The sequence below is a fragment of the Giraffa tippelskirchi genome, chromosome 4 (assembly GCF_054371585.1).
Source record: "Giraffa tippelskirchi isolate mGirTip1 chromosome 4, T2T-mGirTip1v1.2.pri, whole genome shotgun sequence".
Lineage (NCBI taxonomy): Eukaryota > Metazoa > Chordata > Mammalia > Artiodactyla > Giraffidae > Giraffa > Giraffa tippelskirchi.
Window position 1 is genome coordinate 81,484,075 of NC_137278.1, and position 17,683 is coordinate 81,501,757.

The 17,683-nt window shown below is 38.4% G+C and overlaps 1 protein-coding gene across 5 annotated transcripts in view; it reads right to left on the minus strand.

Moving 5' to 3' along the window:
* The window catches only part of RMDN2 (regulator of microtubule dynamics 2), a 65,933-nt gene that overhangs the window by 13,833 nt on the left and 34,417 nt on the right, over positions 1–17,683 (minus strand). For 3 of the 5 annotated variants that reach the window (XM_081596188.1, XM_081596191.1, XM_081596189.1), the window contains 3 exons: positions 15,937–16,012; positions 13,638–13,715; positions 5,982–6,080 (listed from right to left, as the gene is read on the minus strand). In XM_081596188.1, the coding sequence (XP_081452314.1) occupies positions 5,982–6,080; positions 13,638–13,715; positions 15,937–16,012 (253 nt within the window). Of the gene's footprint in view, positions 1–5,981; positions 6,081–11,778; positions 12,009–13,637; positions 13,716–15,936; positions 16,013–17,683 lie in introns of all 5 variants that reach the window. The other 2 variants (XR_014083642.1, XM_081596190.1) reach the window with 2 other exon arrangements.

The window sequence follows — 17,683 nt, forward strand, 5'->3', positions numbered from 1 at the left end:
CAGTTTGACAAATGCATCCTACAGACCTTTAAGCAGAGGAACTCCCTGCCTCCCACCTCCCACCTCCCCACTACTCAAGATGACTGATTTCTGAAAAAAAATTTAAATAGGACCATTTCCTACCTATTGGTCCCAAACCTTTTTTCCTTCAATGTATCACAGACACGTTTTTGTGTTCACATACACAGATCTACCTCATTGTTTTTACGAGCTGTATTTCATACTACATATACACTATAATTAAATTAAGCATCGCCGTTAGACATTTAGACTGATTTTTCACTATTACTAACAATGATCAATGTATGTACTTGCTCCTATATGCCCGTGTGCATGTGATTATGTGTGCAGGAGAGATTCCCAGAAGTTGGATTTCTGAGTCAAAAGATACATACATTTTAAGGATGGACAGAGGGGAAAGCAAGAGCTAAGGTTCTGAGGAGTGTTCCAATACCTTATGAGAGCACATCCCTTGTAAAGGTCACTTATTCTCTGCAGAATCCAAGAGAAGGGTCCTGGGAGGAGGAGAAGCAGGGCAAAATCTCTTGGGTTGGGAAGCCAGAGTAGGTGTAACTCTTTAAGACCGAGTGGATGAACAGTGTGCGGATCTGGCCTAGAACCTGCTAGTGAAGCACCGGAGCTGCCGACAGACTGAAGGAAGCTGCTGTTCAGTCCTGGCCAAAGACTTGAAAGCCCAACAGAGCCATCCATGGTGCCAATGGGTTCTGGTCCTCCCGCTTCCTCTCTCTTGTCCAATTATTTCCATTTTAACTCTTTGAGTTAAAATTTTCTTTAAGATTTCTTTACTGTTGTTCCCACATGGAGATGATGAATGTTCACTAAACTTATTGTGATAATCATTTTGTGATGTATATAAGTCAAATCATTATTCTGTACACTTTAAACTTATACAGTGCTATATGTCCATTATACTTCAATAAAAACAGAAGAAAAAAAAGAAGGACCTAGATTAAACTTTATTTGATTGATGTCCAGTAGTTGCCCCAGTTTTGTCCAAATCCTGTCGAGATTAGTTGCCCCAGTTTTGTCCAAATCCTGTCTAGATAACTTGCCCCAACATAGGCACATCAGCAGCTTATTTCTTTAATGTTGGCATTTTAATTTCACATATATACTTTAATATTTATGTCTAATTAACCAGAATGATCATAAGTCAGAACACCTCTTTTTGTGCTTATGGTTAAAAAAAAAAGAAATCCAAAGGAGCAAAATCACTGAGGACAGTGACTGCAGCCATGAAATTAAAAGATGCTTGCTCCTTGGAAGGAAAACTATGACAAACCTAGACAGTGTATTAAAAAGCAGAGACAACACTGCTGACAAAGGTCCGTATAGTCAAAGTTATTTGGTTTTGCCATCTGAGCCACCCTATGGCTGATTCATGTTGATGTTTAGCAGAAAACAAAATTGTGTAAAGCATTTATCCTTCAATTAAAAAATAAATAAATTTTTTTAAAAAGCTATGGTTTTTCCAGTAGTCATGGATGGATGTGAGAGTTGGACCATAAAGAAGGCTAAGTGCTGAAGAATTGATGTTTTTGAATTGTAGTGTTGGAGAAGACTCTTGAGAGTCTCTTGGACAATAAGGAGATCAAACCAGTCAATCCCAAAGGAAATCAACCCTGAATATTCATTGGAAGGACTGATTCTGAAGCTAAAGCTCCAATACTTTGGCCACCTGAAAGGAAGAGATGACTCATTGAAAAGACCCTGATGCTGGGAAAGATTGAAAGCAGGATAAGAGAGTGAAGGACAGGGAAGCCTGGTCTAATGCAGCCATGGGGTCGCAAAGAGCTGGACACGACTTAGTGACTGAACTACAACAAAGGAACATAGGCAGGCTACTAACAATACTTACATCCTAAAATGGAGCAGATTCTGACTTTTGCCAAAGGCATTAGCTGTATAACAAGGAGGGTTGGGTCATTCAATAGAATGTTTTAATAACGGGCAGATTCTATGATGTTCTTCAAACTATGCCATAACATCTGGCAGAAAATACTGTACTTGCTTACTTCATCTTGGTCATCCAAGTTCCCCAAAGGCAGGAACTGTGATGGTCATTTCTGTGTTCCCTTCATTTGGTATTAGGTATATGCTTAAAAAACATTGCTGAATAAATTAGCTTTGTTTTAAAACATCTCATGAACTCATGCAGCAGCCCTCTGTCATATCAAGTCACAGAAGACAGCTCAGCAGCTGGTGATATCACTAAGGAAGATTCGGGGATCTTGTGACTGCAAACAGTGAGTGACACCAGGATGGCCACAATTGCCACACCTGTCTTCTACTACACACACCCATCCAAGAGTGCTCCAACATGCCATGGGCTGCACATGAAGGACCTTGAGAACTTTAAAACCAGGTCAAGCTTAAACCATGTTATACCGTAATTCCAATCATAGGTATTTACCTAAGAAAATTTAAAACATGTCTACATAAAAGCTTGCCTATGAATGTTCATAAACAGTTTATTCATAATAGCCCCAAGCTGGGAACAACTCAAATGTCCATCAATAAGTAAATGCATAAGTAAATTGCAGTAAATCCATGTAATGGAATATTACGAGGCAATCACAAATACATTCAATAAATTGACTGCATCTCAAAACATGCAGAGCAAAGGAAGCCAGATACACACAAAATACCAATGCTATGATTCCATTTATATAAAATTTTAAAATAGGCAAAGTGGTGGTGGTTACATAAGTATACAAATTTGTCAAATTTCACAGAACTGTACACATAAAATGGGTGTATCTAACTGCATATAAACTATACCTTAATATATTCAGATATTCTGAAGTAATTAGTCTGGATTGTAGCCTGGGTTAGCATTTTTTAAAGCTCTTGAGACAATTCAAATGTATCAGTTCTGTTCAGTTTGCATAGACAAGGTTAAAAACCACTGACTGAGGGAATCAGGCCAGAATTTTGGATGAAGTGGGAAGCATGCTATATCTTAAAAGAATGCTAACATGGAATTTTCAGATGTCTCTTGGTCTCAAACCACCTCCCTAGATGTTTTGAGGTTGTGGAGAACCAGATTTCACCGGTTTTATGAAAAAATAACAGCAATATTTATTTTTAGTTAGAGCACTTAGTGTGTGAGACCATGGGCCAAGAAAACTACATGTATTATTTCATGTAATTTTCACAAAAACAAAATTAGGTATTATTATGCCTACCTTTATCAGTAGATAAAGAATTTAAGGTTAGGAGAAATAAACAGGTCCATGTCATATTAACAGTAAAAGTCTCAGGTCTTAAACTGTCTGATTCTAAAACTAGAGCTCTCTCTCTACAGGAGTGAACTGCGTGGCTCTGGAGCGGTATTCCTGTGAATCTCTTTGGAGGCCATGGAGCAGGGCAGGACGTCCACAGTCTCGGTTCTGACAACATGACTTCCTGTTGGGAAGTGTGGGAGTGTGGGAGCCACGGTATGTGCTGTTTCTTTTTCCCCGCTTGTCCCCTCAGGTTTCTCAGTTCCTCTACAGCCTCAGCCCTCAGCACTCTAGGCTCCTCGGTACCCTCGTGTGCTGCACTAAATATGGGGTGAAGCACTCCTGATGCCTTCTCACCCTCTTGACAAACACTGTGGAATGCATTTCAGACAATATCTAAGTCATAACTGAATGGTGAGGTCCTCAAGATGGTTTGACGAGGTGTTTACAATGAGGGCTTCCCTGATGGCTCAGACAGTAAAGAATCTGCCTGCAATGCAGGAGACTCAGGTTCAATTCCTGGGTGGGGAAGACCCCCTGGAGAAGGGAATTGCTACCCACCTCAGTATTCCTTCCTGGAGAATTATATGGACAGAGGAGCCTGGCGGGCTACAGTCCATGGGATCTCAAACAGATGGACACAACTAAGCGACTAACTTTCTTTCTTTCCTTTTACATCTTAATGAAGTTAAAATTCTTTGAGTCTTTACTGAGCACTTATGAGGTCCTCGGCACTCTCTAAGCAATTTGCTTGGATTAACTTATTTAACCTTCACAACAACACTATCACCTCCATGTTATTGATTAAACTGAGAGAGAGAGATGTTAAGTAACTTGCCCAATGTCAGTCAGCCAGTAAAAAGCAGAACTGGGATTTAACCAGGTGGTCTGGTTTCAGAGTTTGTACCTCTACATCATTATGCTTCTTCCTTACTTTTGATTTTATCTGTGTAAAATAAGGTGCAGAAGCACCTTAAGAACTTTCGTTCCATGTCCTGAAAACCTGACCCTCTAATTATAACTTTGATACTATCAAAAATGGGTTTAAAGTTCAAATGAAATTTTTGCTAATGAACATGTGATTAGTCACTTAGTTGTGTCTGACTCTTTGTGACCCCTGGCAGGCTCCTCAGTCCATGGGGATTCTCCAAGCAAGAATACTGGAGTGGGTAGCTGTTGTCTTCTCCAGGGAATCTTCCCAACCCAGGGATTGAACCCCCGTCTCCCACATTGCAGGCAGATTCTTTACCAGCTGGGCCACCAGGGAAGCCCAAGAATACTGGAGTGGGTAGCCTATCCCTTCTCCAGGGAAACTTCCCAACCCAGGAGTTGAACCAGGGTCTCCTGCATTGCAGGCTGATTCTTTACCAGCTGGGCTACCAGGGAAGCCCCATGAACACAACACCTTTTATAAATCATTTTAAATGCACGATGATCTATATCCTTATAAAATTTAACAAGGGAGAACTAATTCTTGATGGTAGAAAGAAGGTGAAGTGATAATACAGTATCAGACTTCATTCATGTCTTTGACCTGCCATTATGTGACATTGGAAAAAGTTACATTCCTGATGTCTTGATTCCCTTTTTTATAAAACAAAGAAGATCACACTAAATAAAAAAGAAGAAACATACAGCCCTTGTACTTGTACATCCATACTTTATCCCACTGGGTGCAGGCTTGATTTCAGAATACTTATTTTTTCAAAAAGCCACTAGCCATTGTTCAGAGAAGTGCAATATATTTGCTATCTTAGAATATATGATTTTTAAACTCCCTTTTTGTTCTACAAAATCGAGCCCTAAAATATACCAAAAAATACTAGCCTTTAAAATATATTTGACAACACTGTTCAGAGTCTGATTTTGTCTATATTGTTACAAATCTGAAGTAGGCAGGAGGGAAAAGAAAAATCAGTATCTGTTAAGATTCCATAATTGGTTCCAGAGAAAAATGAAGAGATTAGCCCAAGAGAAAGTTGGTTAAATGCATGGATCTATTACACATTTTCATGTGTGCACACACACATATTACTATTTAGAGTTTGTCAGCAGAGCAATTGTACATTTTAGGATGGTAATGAAAATCTTGGTTTGGTCTGATGCCCCACGAATGTTCCATGAACTGTCTGCAATTCAAAGAGTAACTTTTAAAATAACTCATCTTCTTGGCAACTTTTAGTTCTTTAAGATTAAACTGGTTTTATGTTAGGATAATCAGGAGTATTTCAGACCAAGTCTGATAATCAGGAGGGCTTCCCAGGTGGGCCCAGTGGTAAAGAATCCATCTGCCAATGCAGGAGATGCAGGAGACATGGGTTCGATCCCTGGGATGGGAAGATCCCCTGGAGGAGGAAATGGAAACCTACTCCAATATTCTTGGCAGGAAAATCCCATGGACAGAGGAACCTGGCAGGCTACCGGTGCCAAAGAGTCGGACATGACTGAGCAACTGAGCATACATGCTTTCTAAAAATTAGGGCATGAATGCTTTTGTACATAAACAATCTGGAGAGCTACACTGGATTTGGCAGTAAGGGCTGCCACACCTAGGACTTAGCACAAAGCTATCCTCTAAGAAGTAGTTTGAACATGCCAAAATGAGGACACAATCTGGGGCTCTAGTTAGAGGTTTACACGTGGAGAAGAGAAAGATTTCCTTGACAGCAATGGTAGGTGAGCCTGATGAAGACAGGAGCCAGACTGACATAGAAATAATGGACAGGCAAAACATACCTTAAGGAAATTTTGCAAAGCTTCTTGTACAGTTGAGGATGGTATATTTCCAAACAGAGTAGCAGCCATTTTTCTCTCAATCCAGCTCAGTTTTGAGACCTGCAAATATACAGCAACATCACTCAGACAGTTGACCACCTCTTGAGTGAATAATCTCTCCTCAGATGCATGTATGTATGCACATATGTAGGGTATGCATACAATATCAGGCTGTCAGTTTCAGTTCAGTCATTCAGTCGTGTCTGACTCTTTGTGACCCCATGCACTGCAGCATGCCAGGCTTCCCTGTCCTTCACCACCTCCTGGAGCTTGCTCAAAGTCATGTCCATAGAGTTAGTGATGCCATCCAAACATCTCATCCTTTGTTGTCGCCTTCTCCTGCCTTCAATCTTGCCCAGCATCAGGGTCTTTTCAAATGAGTCAGTTTTTCACATCAGGTAGCCAAAGTATTGCAGTTTCAGCTTTTTTTTTTCAGCATCAGTCCTTCCAGTGAATATTCAGGACTGATTTCCTTTAGGATTGACTGGTTGGATCTCCTTGCAGTCCAAGGGACTCTCAAGAGTCTTCTCCAACACCACAGTTCAAAAGCATCGGTTCTTCAGTGCTCAGCTTTCTTTTTAGTCCAATTCTCACATCCATACATGACTACTGGAAAAACCATAGCTTTGACTAGACGAACTTTTGTTGGCAAAGTACCATCTCTGCTTTTTAATATGCTATCTAGGTTGGCCATAGCCTTTCTTCCAAGGAGCAAGCGTCTTTTAATTTCATGGCTGAAGTCACCATCTGTAGTGATTTTGGAGACCCCCCAAAAAGAAAGTCTCTTACTGTTTGCATTGGTTTCCCCATCTATTTGTCAAGAAGTGATGGGACCAGATGCCATGATCTTACATTTTTGAATGTTGAGTTTTAAGACAACTTTTCACTCTCCTCTTTGACTTTCATCAAGAGGCTCTTTAGTTCTTCTTCACTTTCTGCCATAAGGGTGGTGTCATCTGCATATCTGAGGATATTGGTATTTCTCCCAGGAATCTTGATTCCAGCTTGTGCTTCATCCAGTCTGGCATTTTGCATGATGTACTCTGCATGTAAGTTAAATAAGCAGGGTGACAATATACAGCCTTGACGTACTCCTTTACCAATTTGGAACTAGTTTGTTGCTCCATGTCCAGTTCTAACTGTTGCTTCCTAACCTGCATACAGATTTCTCAGGAGGCAGGTCAGGTGGACTGGTATTCCCATCTCGTTCAGAACTTTCCACAGTTTGTTGTGATCCACACAGTCAAAGGCTTTGGCATAGTCAATAAACAGAAGTAGATGTTTTTCTGGAACTCTCTTTCCTTTCAGATGATCCAGCGAATGTTGGCAATTTGATCTCTGGTTCCTCTGCCTTTTTTAAATCCAGCTTGAACATCTGGAAGTTCACAGTTCATGTACTGTTAAAGCCTGGCTTGGAGAATTTTGAGCATTACTTTGCTAGCATGTGAGATGAGTGCAATTGTGTGCTAGTTTAAACATTCTTTGGCATTGCCTTTCTTTGGGATGGGAAAAAAAAATGACCTTTTCTAGTCCTGTGGGCACTGCTGAGTTTTCCAAATTTGCTAGCATATTGAGTGCAGCACTTTCACAGCATTGTCCTTTAGGATTTGAAATAGCTCAGCTGGGATTCCATCACTTCCACTAGCTTTGTTCGTAATGATGCTTCCTAAGGCCCACTTGACTTCACATTCCAGGATGTCTGGCTCTAGGTGACTGATCACACCATCGTGATTATCTGGGTCATGAAGATCTTTTTTGTACAGTTCTTCTGTATATTCTCACCACCTCTTCTTAATATCTTCTGCTTCTGTTAGGTCCATACCATTTCTGTCCTTTATTGAGCCCATCTTTGCATGAAATGTTCCCCCGGTATCTCTAATTTTCTTGAAGAGATCTCTAGTCTTTCCCCCCTCTATTTCTTTGCACTGATCACTGAGGAAGGCTTTCTTATCTCTCCTTGCTATTCTTTGGAACTCTGCATTCAAATGGGTATATCTTTCCTTTTCTCCTTTGCTTTTCACTTCTCTTCTTTTCTCAGCTATTTGTAAGACCTCCTCAGACAACCATTTGGCCTTTTTGCATTTCTTCTTCTTGGGGATGGTCTTGATCACTGCCTCCTGTACAATGTCACAAACCTCCATCCATAGTTCTTCAGGCACTCTGTCTATATCAGATGTAATCCCTTGAATCTATTTGTCACCCCCACAGTATACTCATAAGGGATTTGATTCAGATCATGCCGGAATGGTCTAGTGGTTTTCCCTACTTTCTTCAATTTAAGTCTGAATTTTGCAAGAAGGAGTTCTTGATCTGAGCCACAATCAGCTCCTAGTCTTGTTTTTGCTGACTGTATAGAGCTTCTCCATCTTTGGCTGCAAAGAATAATCAATCTGATTTTAGTATTGACCAACTGGTGATGTCCATGTGTAGAGTCTTCTCTTGTGTTGTTGGAAGAGGGTGTTTGTTATGACCAGTGCGTCCTCTTGGCAAAACTCCGTTGGCATTTGCCCTGCTTCATTTTGTACTCCAAGGCCAAATTTTCCTGTTACTCCAGGTATCTCTTGACTTCCTACTTTTGCATTCCTGCCCCCTATAATGAAAAGGACATCTTTTTTGGGTGTTCTAGAAGGTCTTAAAGGTCTTCATAGAACCGTTCAACTTTAGCTTCTTCAGCATTACTAGTTAGGGCATAGACTTGGATTACTGTGATGAATGGTTTGCCTTGGAAACGAACAGAGATCATTCTGTTCTACTCTGATTATGAATCAAGGTAAATTGGAAGTGGTCAAACAGGAGATGGCAAGAGTGAACATCGACATTTTAGGAATCAATGAACTAAAATGGACTGGAATGGTGAATTTAATTCAGATGACCATTATATCTACTACTGTGGGCAAGAATCCCTTAGAAGAAATGGAGTAGCCCTCATAGTCAACAAAAGAGTGCGAAATCCATACAATATAATATATATAAATATATATCCATGTTATATACACGAGAGATATAACCTTTATGGTATTAGTATCTTGCCTTCCTTTTTCATAATTCTTACAAGCCATGAGCTCTAAAAGTACTGGTTACCAAACCAATTTGAAATACTCTTAAGCAGGCTTGTGTCCAAAGAAAGGCAGAGGGGTGGGGGTGGGGAATGATGCCGATCCTGTTTGTTCATGTGATTCTTGATTGTGAGATGACAAATAGTATTTCTTTGTACAGAATACAGTAGCTACAGGACTCTGCCTTTGCCATGCTCCCAACCTGACTGGAACACAGCATCTCAGAAATGCAAACAGGCCAAGGCTCCTCAATCCAGAAGGAGTGTGCCATGAGGGCCCGGTGTATGTATTTATAGTTCAGGGGAATTTTTTAAAAGCAACAACCACCAAAATTAAATCTCACATTGTCATTTGTTTTTTGCTTTCTTTTTAAATTTTTTGACTTTTAACAAATATGAATAGTAAATATATAATATAAAAGATTAAAGGGATTCAGAAATGAGTATTTAAAAGGGGAACTATGCTCTCCACAACCCCATCGAGTGCCTTCCTTTTCAATGCCATCTTCAAGGGTTCTAGGTAGCCATTGTTTTGTTGTCATTCAGTTGCCCAGTTGTGTCCGGCTCTTTGCGACCCTATGGACTGCAGCATGCCAGGCCTCTGAGGTAGCCATTCATTTCAGTTCAGTTCAGTTGCTCAGTCATGTCCGACTCTTTGCAACCCCATGGACTGCAGCACGCCAGGCCTCCCTGTCCATCACCAACTCCTAGAGTTTGCTTAAACTCATGTCCATCGAGTCAGTGACACCATCCAACCATTTCATCCTCTGTCGTCCCCTTCTCCTCCCGCCTTCAATCTTTCCCAGCATCAGGGTCTTTTCAGAGTCAGTTCTTCGCATCAGGTGGCCAAAGTATTGGAGTTTCAGCTTCAGCATCAGTCTTTCCAACGAATATTCAGGACTGACTTCCTTCAGGAAGGTAGTCATTAACCACTATTTTTTTTTAAAAATTATTCTACAAATATTTTATAATAACTTCAAATGGAATGTAACCTTTAAGAAGTGTGAGTTACTATGTTGTACATCTGAAACTTATATAATATTGTACATCAACTATGGCTCAGTTTTAAAAAAAGAGGTACAAACTATTGATATTATGTAACTATTAACATATGTAAGCTATAAGGATACACCATATAGCACAGGGAATATAGCCAACATTTTATGATAACTTTAAATGCAGTATAATCTATACAAGCTGCTTCCCAGGTGGCACTAGTGGTAAAGAACTTGTCTACCAATGCAGGAGACGTTAAGAGACTCTGGTTAAACCCCTGGGTCAGGAAGATCCCATGGAGAAGGGCATGACAACCCACTTTAGTATTCTTGCCTGGGAAATCCTATGGACAGAAGATCCTGGTGGGCCACAGTCCACGTTACTTTATTGCTATGCTTATTTTTGCTTTTTTTGAACTAGAAAAAAAAGATATGTTGTTCATCTCCTTCTTTGGCTTGTTGTTTTCTTTTAACATTATAGGTTTTAAGAGTTCATCTAGAGTAATTGAAGTTCAGTCATTTAAACAACTATGAGACAGTCCATCATTTAAACATACATCAATGATTTTTCATCCACTCTTTTTTTCAGTGGACATTTGGGTCTTTTCCATTTTTTTTGCTCTTAGAAACAAGGCTGCTACAGCCATTCTTATATATCCTTCCAAAGCACATCTGCAAGAGTCTCTACAGGGTAGGTACCAGTGTCATACAGTAAACAAGCAACCAAATTCAAGAGATAATACCCAATTGTTTCTAAGATGGTTATGTCAATTTGTGCTCCCACAAGAATGTAAGAATTTCTGTTACTCCATATTTTTGCAACATTTCATCTTAATAATTTAAAGTTTTATCAAATGGGAATAAAATGGCATCTCCTTATTTAATTATCATTTCCTATTATTTCTAATTCAAGATTTATGGTTTTTAAGTTGTTTTGTTTCTGAATTTCTAATACTGATATAATTGCTTTATGATCAGAAAACCTGTATGATATCAATTCTGACTTGCTTCATGATCTCATGTATGGTCAATTTTGTAAACATTCTGCATATGCTTGAAAAATGTATGTCCTCTTTGGCTAGATACATGTTTTCAACTATCTTTATTAGATCAAAATTATTAAATGTGAGGTTCCAATCAATGTTTTAGATACTTAACTACTACTTTTTTGTCTCTTGTTCTATTAATTATCAAAAGAGGGGGTGAAAATCCACCACTATGTAGTATCCTTACTTCCTTTCTGTGTCTTTTGATCTCCCCTTCATATTTTGCCTGTTTCTCTGTGCTGCCTCCTGGCAACATTTTCAGATTTATCCTAAAGGTCGTTAATTCTCTCTTTAGCAGTGCCTATCTACTACTAAATCCTTCCACTGAATTTTCTTTTAATCACAAATAATATACTTCTTTTTAAAATTTATTTTTAATTGGAGGATAATTGCTTTACAATGTTGTATTGGTTTTTGCTGTGCAACAATGTGAATCAGCCATATGTATACATATATCCACTCCCTCCCACTCCCCCACCCCCATCCCACCCCTCTGGCTGCCACAGAGCACTGGGTTGAGCTGCCTGTGTTATACAGCAACTTCCCACTAGCTATCTATTTTACATATGGTAATGTACATAAAAAACTGTATATACAATTGCATATAAAAATGTTATATACAAAAATATACATAAAAATTGTTTCTTTTTTTTCATATCTACCTGATCATTTCTGTAGTCTCATGTTCTTTATCCATTTCCCCCTGATTCATTTTCTTTTTAGGAACACATTATATGGGGCTTCCCTGGTAGCTCAGCTGGTAAAGAATCCACCTGCAATGCAGGAGACCCCGGTTTGATTCCTGGGTTGGGAAGATCCTCTGGAGAGAGGATAGGCTACCCACTTCAGTATTCTTGGGCTTTCCTGGTGGCTCAGATGGTAAGGAATCCACCTGCAATGCAAGAGACCTGGGTCCGATCCTTGGTTGGGAAGATCCCCTGGAGAAGGGAACAGCTACTCACTCTAGTATTTTTGATATACATATATCAAAAATTGTTCCATCTTTTTCATATCTACCTGATCATTTTTGTAGTCTCACACTCCTTATCCATTTTCCCCTAATTCATTTTATTTTTAGGAACACAATACATAGGTAGCTGTTTAATACTCTGTTTAATACTCTGTATTCCATGTTTCCAAAATCTTAAGTCCTTTCAGATGTACCTCTATTCTTCCTGTTTGTTTGTTCTGTTGAGTGCCATTTATGATGGCTTGTTTCCTTGTATGTATTCTGTTATTTTTGACTATGATATGAGCTCAACTCTGTAAGAATGTTCTAAGGCTTGTATGTGAAGGTACAATCCTCCAGGGAGGATTAGCATTCACTTCTGCCATTTGTCTGTGGCATGAAGATCAGGTTCCATTTGGAATTAAATTTTCCTTCTTGGGTTTTTTTTTTTTTTTTTAAGCGTAATCCAATAGTGTACGTTCTAGCTCCAGGCTCCTATGAGTCTGGGTCAATGATTTTTAAATCATGTGAGTCCCTTACCATCATGAAACTATTTTTTTAAAAAATATTTAAAACTGGCATAATAGAAACTGCTTACTCTTTAAAGGATGAAATGTAATAAGAAATATAAAGTATAAAATGCACACGTGACATACACAGCAGGTGCTCATTAAAAGTAAAACCTCCTGCTTTATCTTTAATCCTCTATAAGCCACAATTAAAAAGCTTCATCTTGTGCCTACCCAAATTTTCTCATTCAGAAATAGCATTTCTCTTTCGGGCAATTTTTCATACAGCTGTTAAGATACACTTTCACATTCTGTTAACTTTCTGTAAATGAGCATCATTTAACACACTGGGTCTCAGACTTACCAGCTGCATTTGTTTATTTCTATACATCTTAGGTCCCATCTAAATTAAGTTCCTTGAAGATAAGGATGGTTTTTTATTTACCTTCTGGCCAGTGAGCAAATAATTTATGCACAGTAAACTCAGATAAGTGAAAAAATCCTCTCACAAAACAGAGACCAGTGCATCAATATAGGGTACACGGGTGTAGGTGGCTGATCACCATCTGAGAAAGCACATATAAAGGGAAACACTGTGACTACTTTTAGGGAAAAGGGCAAGGCAGTAAAGAAAAAAGACATACACATTTATAAAATCAAATAGTGTATGTGGCCTTTCCTACTGGCTTAGCAGTAAAGAATCCACCAGCAATGCAGGTGATTTAGGAGACCTGGGTTCAATTCCTGAGTCAGGAAGATACCCTGGAGGAGGGCATGGCAATCCACTCTAGTATTCTGGCCTTGAGAATCCCATGGACAAAGGAGATGGACTAAAGTCTATGGTGTCACAAAGAGTCAGACACAACTAAAGCAACTGAGCATATTGTATGTAATGCAATATATACTTACATAATATGTTAAATTTATAAACTCATAAATAGGTATTGATTTCACAATTTTCTCTATAGCAGGCACTAGGTAAAACAAGAGTAAGCCACTGAAAATCTATCATATAATCATAGTATATTCAAATAAGATTTATAGATAGAAGCATTCAACTTACAGTGTAACAGTATCTTCCCTTGAGGTAATACAAAAAAGGTTCTTCAGGTAAAAATTCGATTGCTTTATCTAGATGTTCCTGAAAGAAAATTCAAAAAAAAAATGTCATCTCCCAAGTTTCAGGCAGTGTTGAATGGAACTCTGCCTAGCAATTTCAAAGGGACTTTATGATGCCGTTTCCTCCCCCTCTTTATCATTAATACAATTAAGCTTATCAATAATTCAATCATCAAAATGCTCACAACTAGAAGTGTGATTATGATTTAATAAGGCTACAGAGGATATCACTTTAAAAAGAAAAAACATCCAAGTCGCATTTTTGTCTGCCCATGACTTGCCTACCTAATATTTACTGATTGTCAAATGATATGGGTATAATGGAGAAAAAGAAGAGCAGAACTAGGTGACAGAGGAATCTACCCATTTGACTTTGTCAAAAGGTTATAGGGAAATGGAAAACAAAGAACTCTTTGCCCATCCTTACAATTATTGACCCTGAAGGGTTATTTACTGAGTGATTATAACTATTTATTGTTGGTGTTCAGTTGCTAAGTCATATCTATGCTTTGTAGCCCCATGGACTATAGCATGCCGGGCTCCTCTGTCCTACACTGTCTCCTGGAGTTTGCTCAAATTCATGTCCATTGAGTTAGTGATGCTATCTAACCATCTCATCCTGGGCTGCCCTCTTCTTTTGCCTGCAATCTAGCCCAGGATCAGGGGCTTTTCCAATGAGTCAGTTCTTCGCATCAGGCAGCCAAAGTATTGGAGCTTCAGCTCCAGCATCAGACCTTCTAGTGAATATTCAGGTTTGATCTCATTTAGGATTGACTGGTTGGATCTCCTTGCAGTCCGAAAGACTCTCAAGAGTCTTTTTCAACACCGCAATACAAAAGTATCAATTCTTCAGCACTCAGCCTTCTTTATGGTCCAATTCTCACAACCACACATGACTATTGGAAAAAGCATAGCTTTGCCTATACAGACCTTTGCTGGCAGCACAGTGTCTGCTTTTTAATATGCTGTCTAGGTTTGTTGTAGCTTTTCTTGCAAGAAGCAAGCATCTTCTCATTTCATGGCTGCAGTCACCATCTGCAGTGATTTTAGAGCCCAAGAAAATAAAACCTGTCACTGTTTCCATTTTTTCCCCATCTATTTGCCATGAAGTGATGAAATCAGATGCCATGATCTTAGCTTTTTGAATGGTGAGTTTCAAGCCAGCTTTTTCACTCTCCTCTTTCACCCTTATCAAGAGGCTCTTTAGATTCTCTTCACTTTCATTAGAGTAGTATCATCATATGCGAGCTTGTGGATATTTCTCCTAGAAATCTTGATTCCAGCTTGTGATTCATCCAGTCCAGTATTTCACATGATGTACTTTACAAAGAAGTTAAATAAGCAGGGTGACAATATGCAGTCTTGACATACTCCTTTCCCAATTTTGAACCAGTCAGTTGTTCCATGTCCAATTCTAACTGTTGCTTCTTGACCCACAAACAGGTTTCTCAGGAGACAGGTGAGGTGGTCTGGTACTCCCATCTCTTTGAAAATTTTCCAGTTGCTGAACCACACAGTCAAAGGCTTAGCATAAGCAATGAAGCAGAAGTAGATGTTTTTCTGGATCTCCCTTGCTTTCTCCATGATGTAACAAACGTTGGCAATTTGGTCTTTAGTTCCTCTGTCTCTTCGAAACCCAGCTTGTACATCTGGAAGTTCTCGGTTCACATACTGCTGAAGCCTAAATTGAAGGAGTCTAAACATAACCTTGCTAGTATGTGAAATGAGTGCAACTGTATGGTAGCTTGAACATTCTTTGGCATTGCACTTCTTGGATTGGAATGAAAATTGATCTTTTCCAGTCCTGTAACCACTGTGACTATAACTACAGGCACATTATAAATAATGAGTATGCTCATTACTTATTTTACTCATCTATCATGGCAAATTTAAGCCCTACATTGAATTCTACTCTTCCTAACAAGTTAATTTGTAGAAAATGTTAACGAATTAATTCCAGCCATGTTTATGATGTAGGTGAGGTCACGACCAAAAGGCTAAGGCTCTGCCTTTAGAAAAACAATACTCATCTACTTTGTGATTTCTTTCAGGTTCTATAATAGTAATAATTTTTAATCAACCAAAGAGCTTGATTCTTTTTGGCACAGTACTTTTAAAGACTGTCATTTCATTTAAGTAAAAAAGATGAATTCCTAGAGATAAATTTGTTGAATAATTTGATTTATACTTGTTAGTGGAATATTAACAAGCTACATTAAAACATTTTTAATATCAAGAAATACCTTGAAGCGATATCCGTAGTTAATTTTATTTTGTAAGCCCTCAAACTCAGATACGTAGCCACACAAAACTGCATACCTGAAAAGGATAAAAACAGTAGACACTGTGTAAACTTTTACTGAAATATCATGAAATTTAACATTTAAAAAATATATATAAACTATTCATTAATATTTAACACAACTATTCATATAGATGCAAGGACCCTAAAAATAATAAATACTTGACATAAACATGAGGCCAGTTTCCTCACCTATAACTGGGGATACTAACACCCTCTATCTTGTATATGTGCTGTGAGGGTAAAATATCTAAAATGTAATTGCTTAGAATAGTGCCTGGCATGAGTGAGTTTCATGAAAGATGAGCTGCTGCTATCACAATCATCAACATCAAAGTCACAAAGAGACTCTCAGGAAAGTCTAATCAAATTAAAAGTATTAAACTGAAAAATATACTGTGTCAACAGATTTCTGTTTCTTTTTCATAGACATAAAAAGTTCACGGTTCCCTTTAATGTCATTTGAAAATTAAAATAAATATCATCACTAAAAACAAAAACTAATAAAAAATTTTTTAAAAAATACTAAAATCAATGTGAAACGAATCGCCAGTCCAGGTTCAATGCATGATACAGGGTGTTCAGGGCTGGTGCACCGGGATGACCCAGAGGAGTGGGACGGGGAGGGATGTGGGAGGGGGCTTCTGGAAGGGGAAATCATGTACACCCATGGTGGATTCATGTCAATGTATGGCAAAACAAACGCAATATTGTAAAGTTAAAAAACAGATAAATAAACTAATTTAAAAAAAATAAATAAAAGCAAAAAAAAATACTAAAATCCAAGATAATTTTAGACTATGTTTTTTCAAAAATTTCCCATGCCCTTCAATCCTTCCTTGGAAACATGTTACTACAATATTGCATCTCATGAATTCTTTCCTTTTTTTCCATTAGGAATAGAAAATTTACATCAATAATTACTTGACTATAAATTGGATACAATATTTGTGCAGCAAACTGCTTCCTCTAAAAATTGAGCATATATTACTTTTTACATTCAGACTATTTCTGTACAAAAGTATTTCGAGTTTTTCTGTCTGAGGCAAAATATTCATTTACCTAAATATCAGTATTTCAAAAGCAGGTCCTAATTGTCACTTGCATTGTCATAACTGAAGTGGAAAATGCAATTTTTGGTGTTATTTATCTTGATTGTTTCTGTGGATACACATAACTTTCAAATAAGTTGAAGAGAACAATTTTCTTAATTTGGAATAGTCAGACCATTCCTGGACACAGAAGATCACACAATTCACAACAACTTATGCACAACCAATAAAATGGCCACTTCTCAGTTATAACTTTTTTGACCTCTTAATTTTCATTAGAAAATCAATAATGTCCTAACAGTAAAAGCAAGAGTTATGACAAAAGCAACCGATTAAAGGTGAGCTGAGAACTTACCTATACTAGGAGATACTACTTAAATTACTATATTTAGATACTATCTTAAATTACTATAATACATTTATCATAACTGTTGGTGTTTAGTCACTCAGTCGTGCCTGACTCTTTTGTGACCCCATGGACTGTAGTCCATCAGGCTCTTCTGTCCATGGGATTTCTCAGGCAAGATCACTGGATTGGGTTATCATTTCCTTCTCCAGGGGATCTTCCCAACCCAGGGATTGAACGTGCATCTCCTGCATTGGCAGGCACATTCTTTACCACTAAGCCACCTGGGA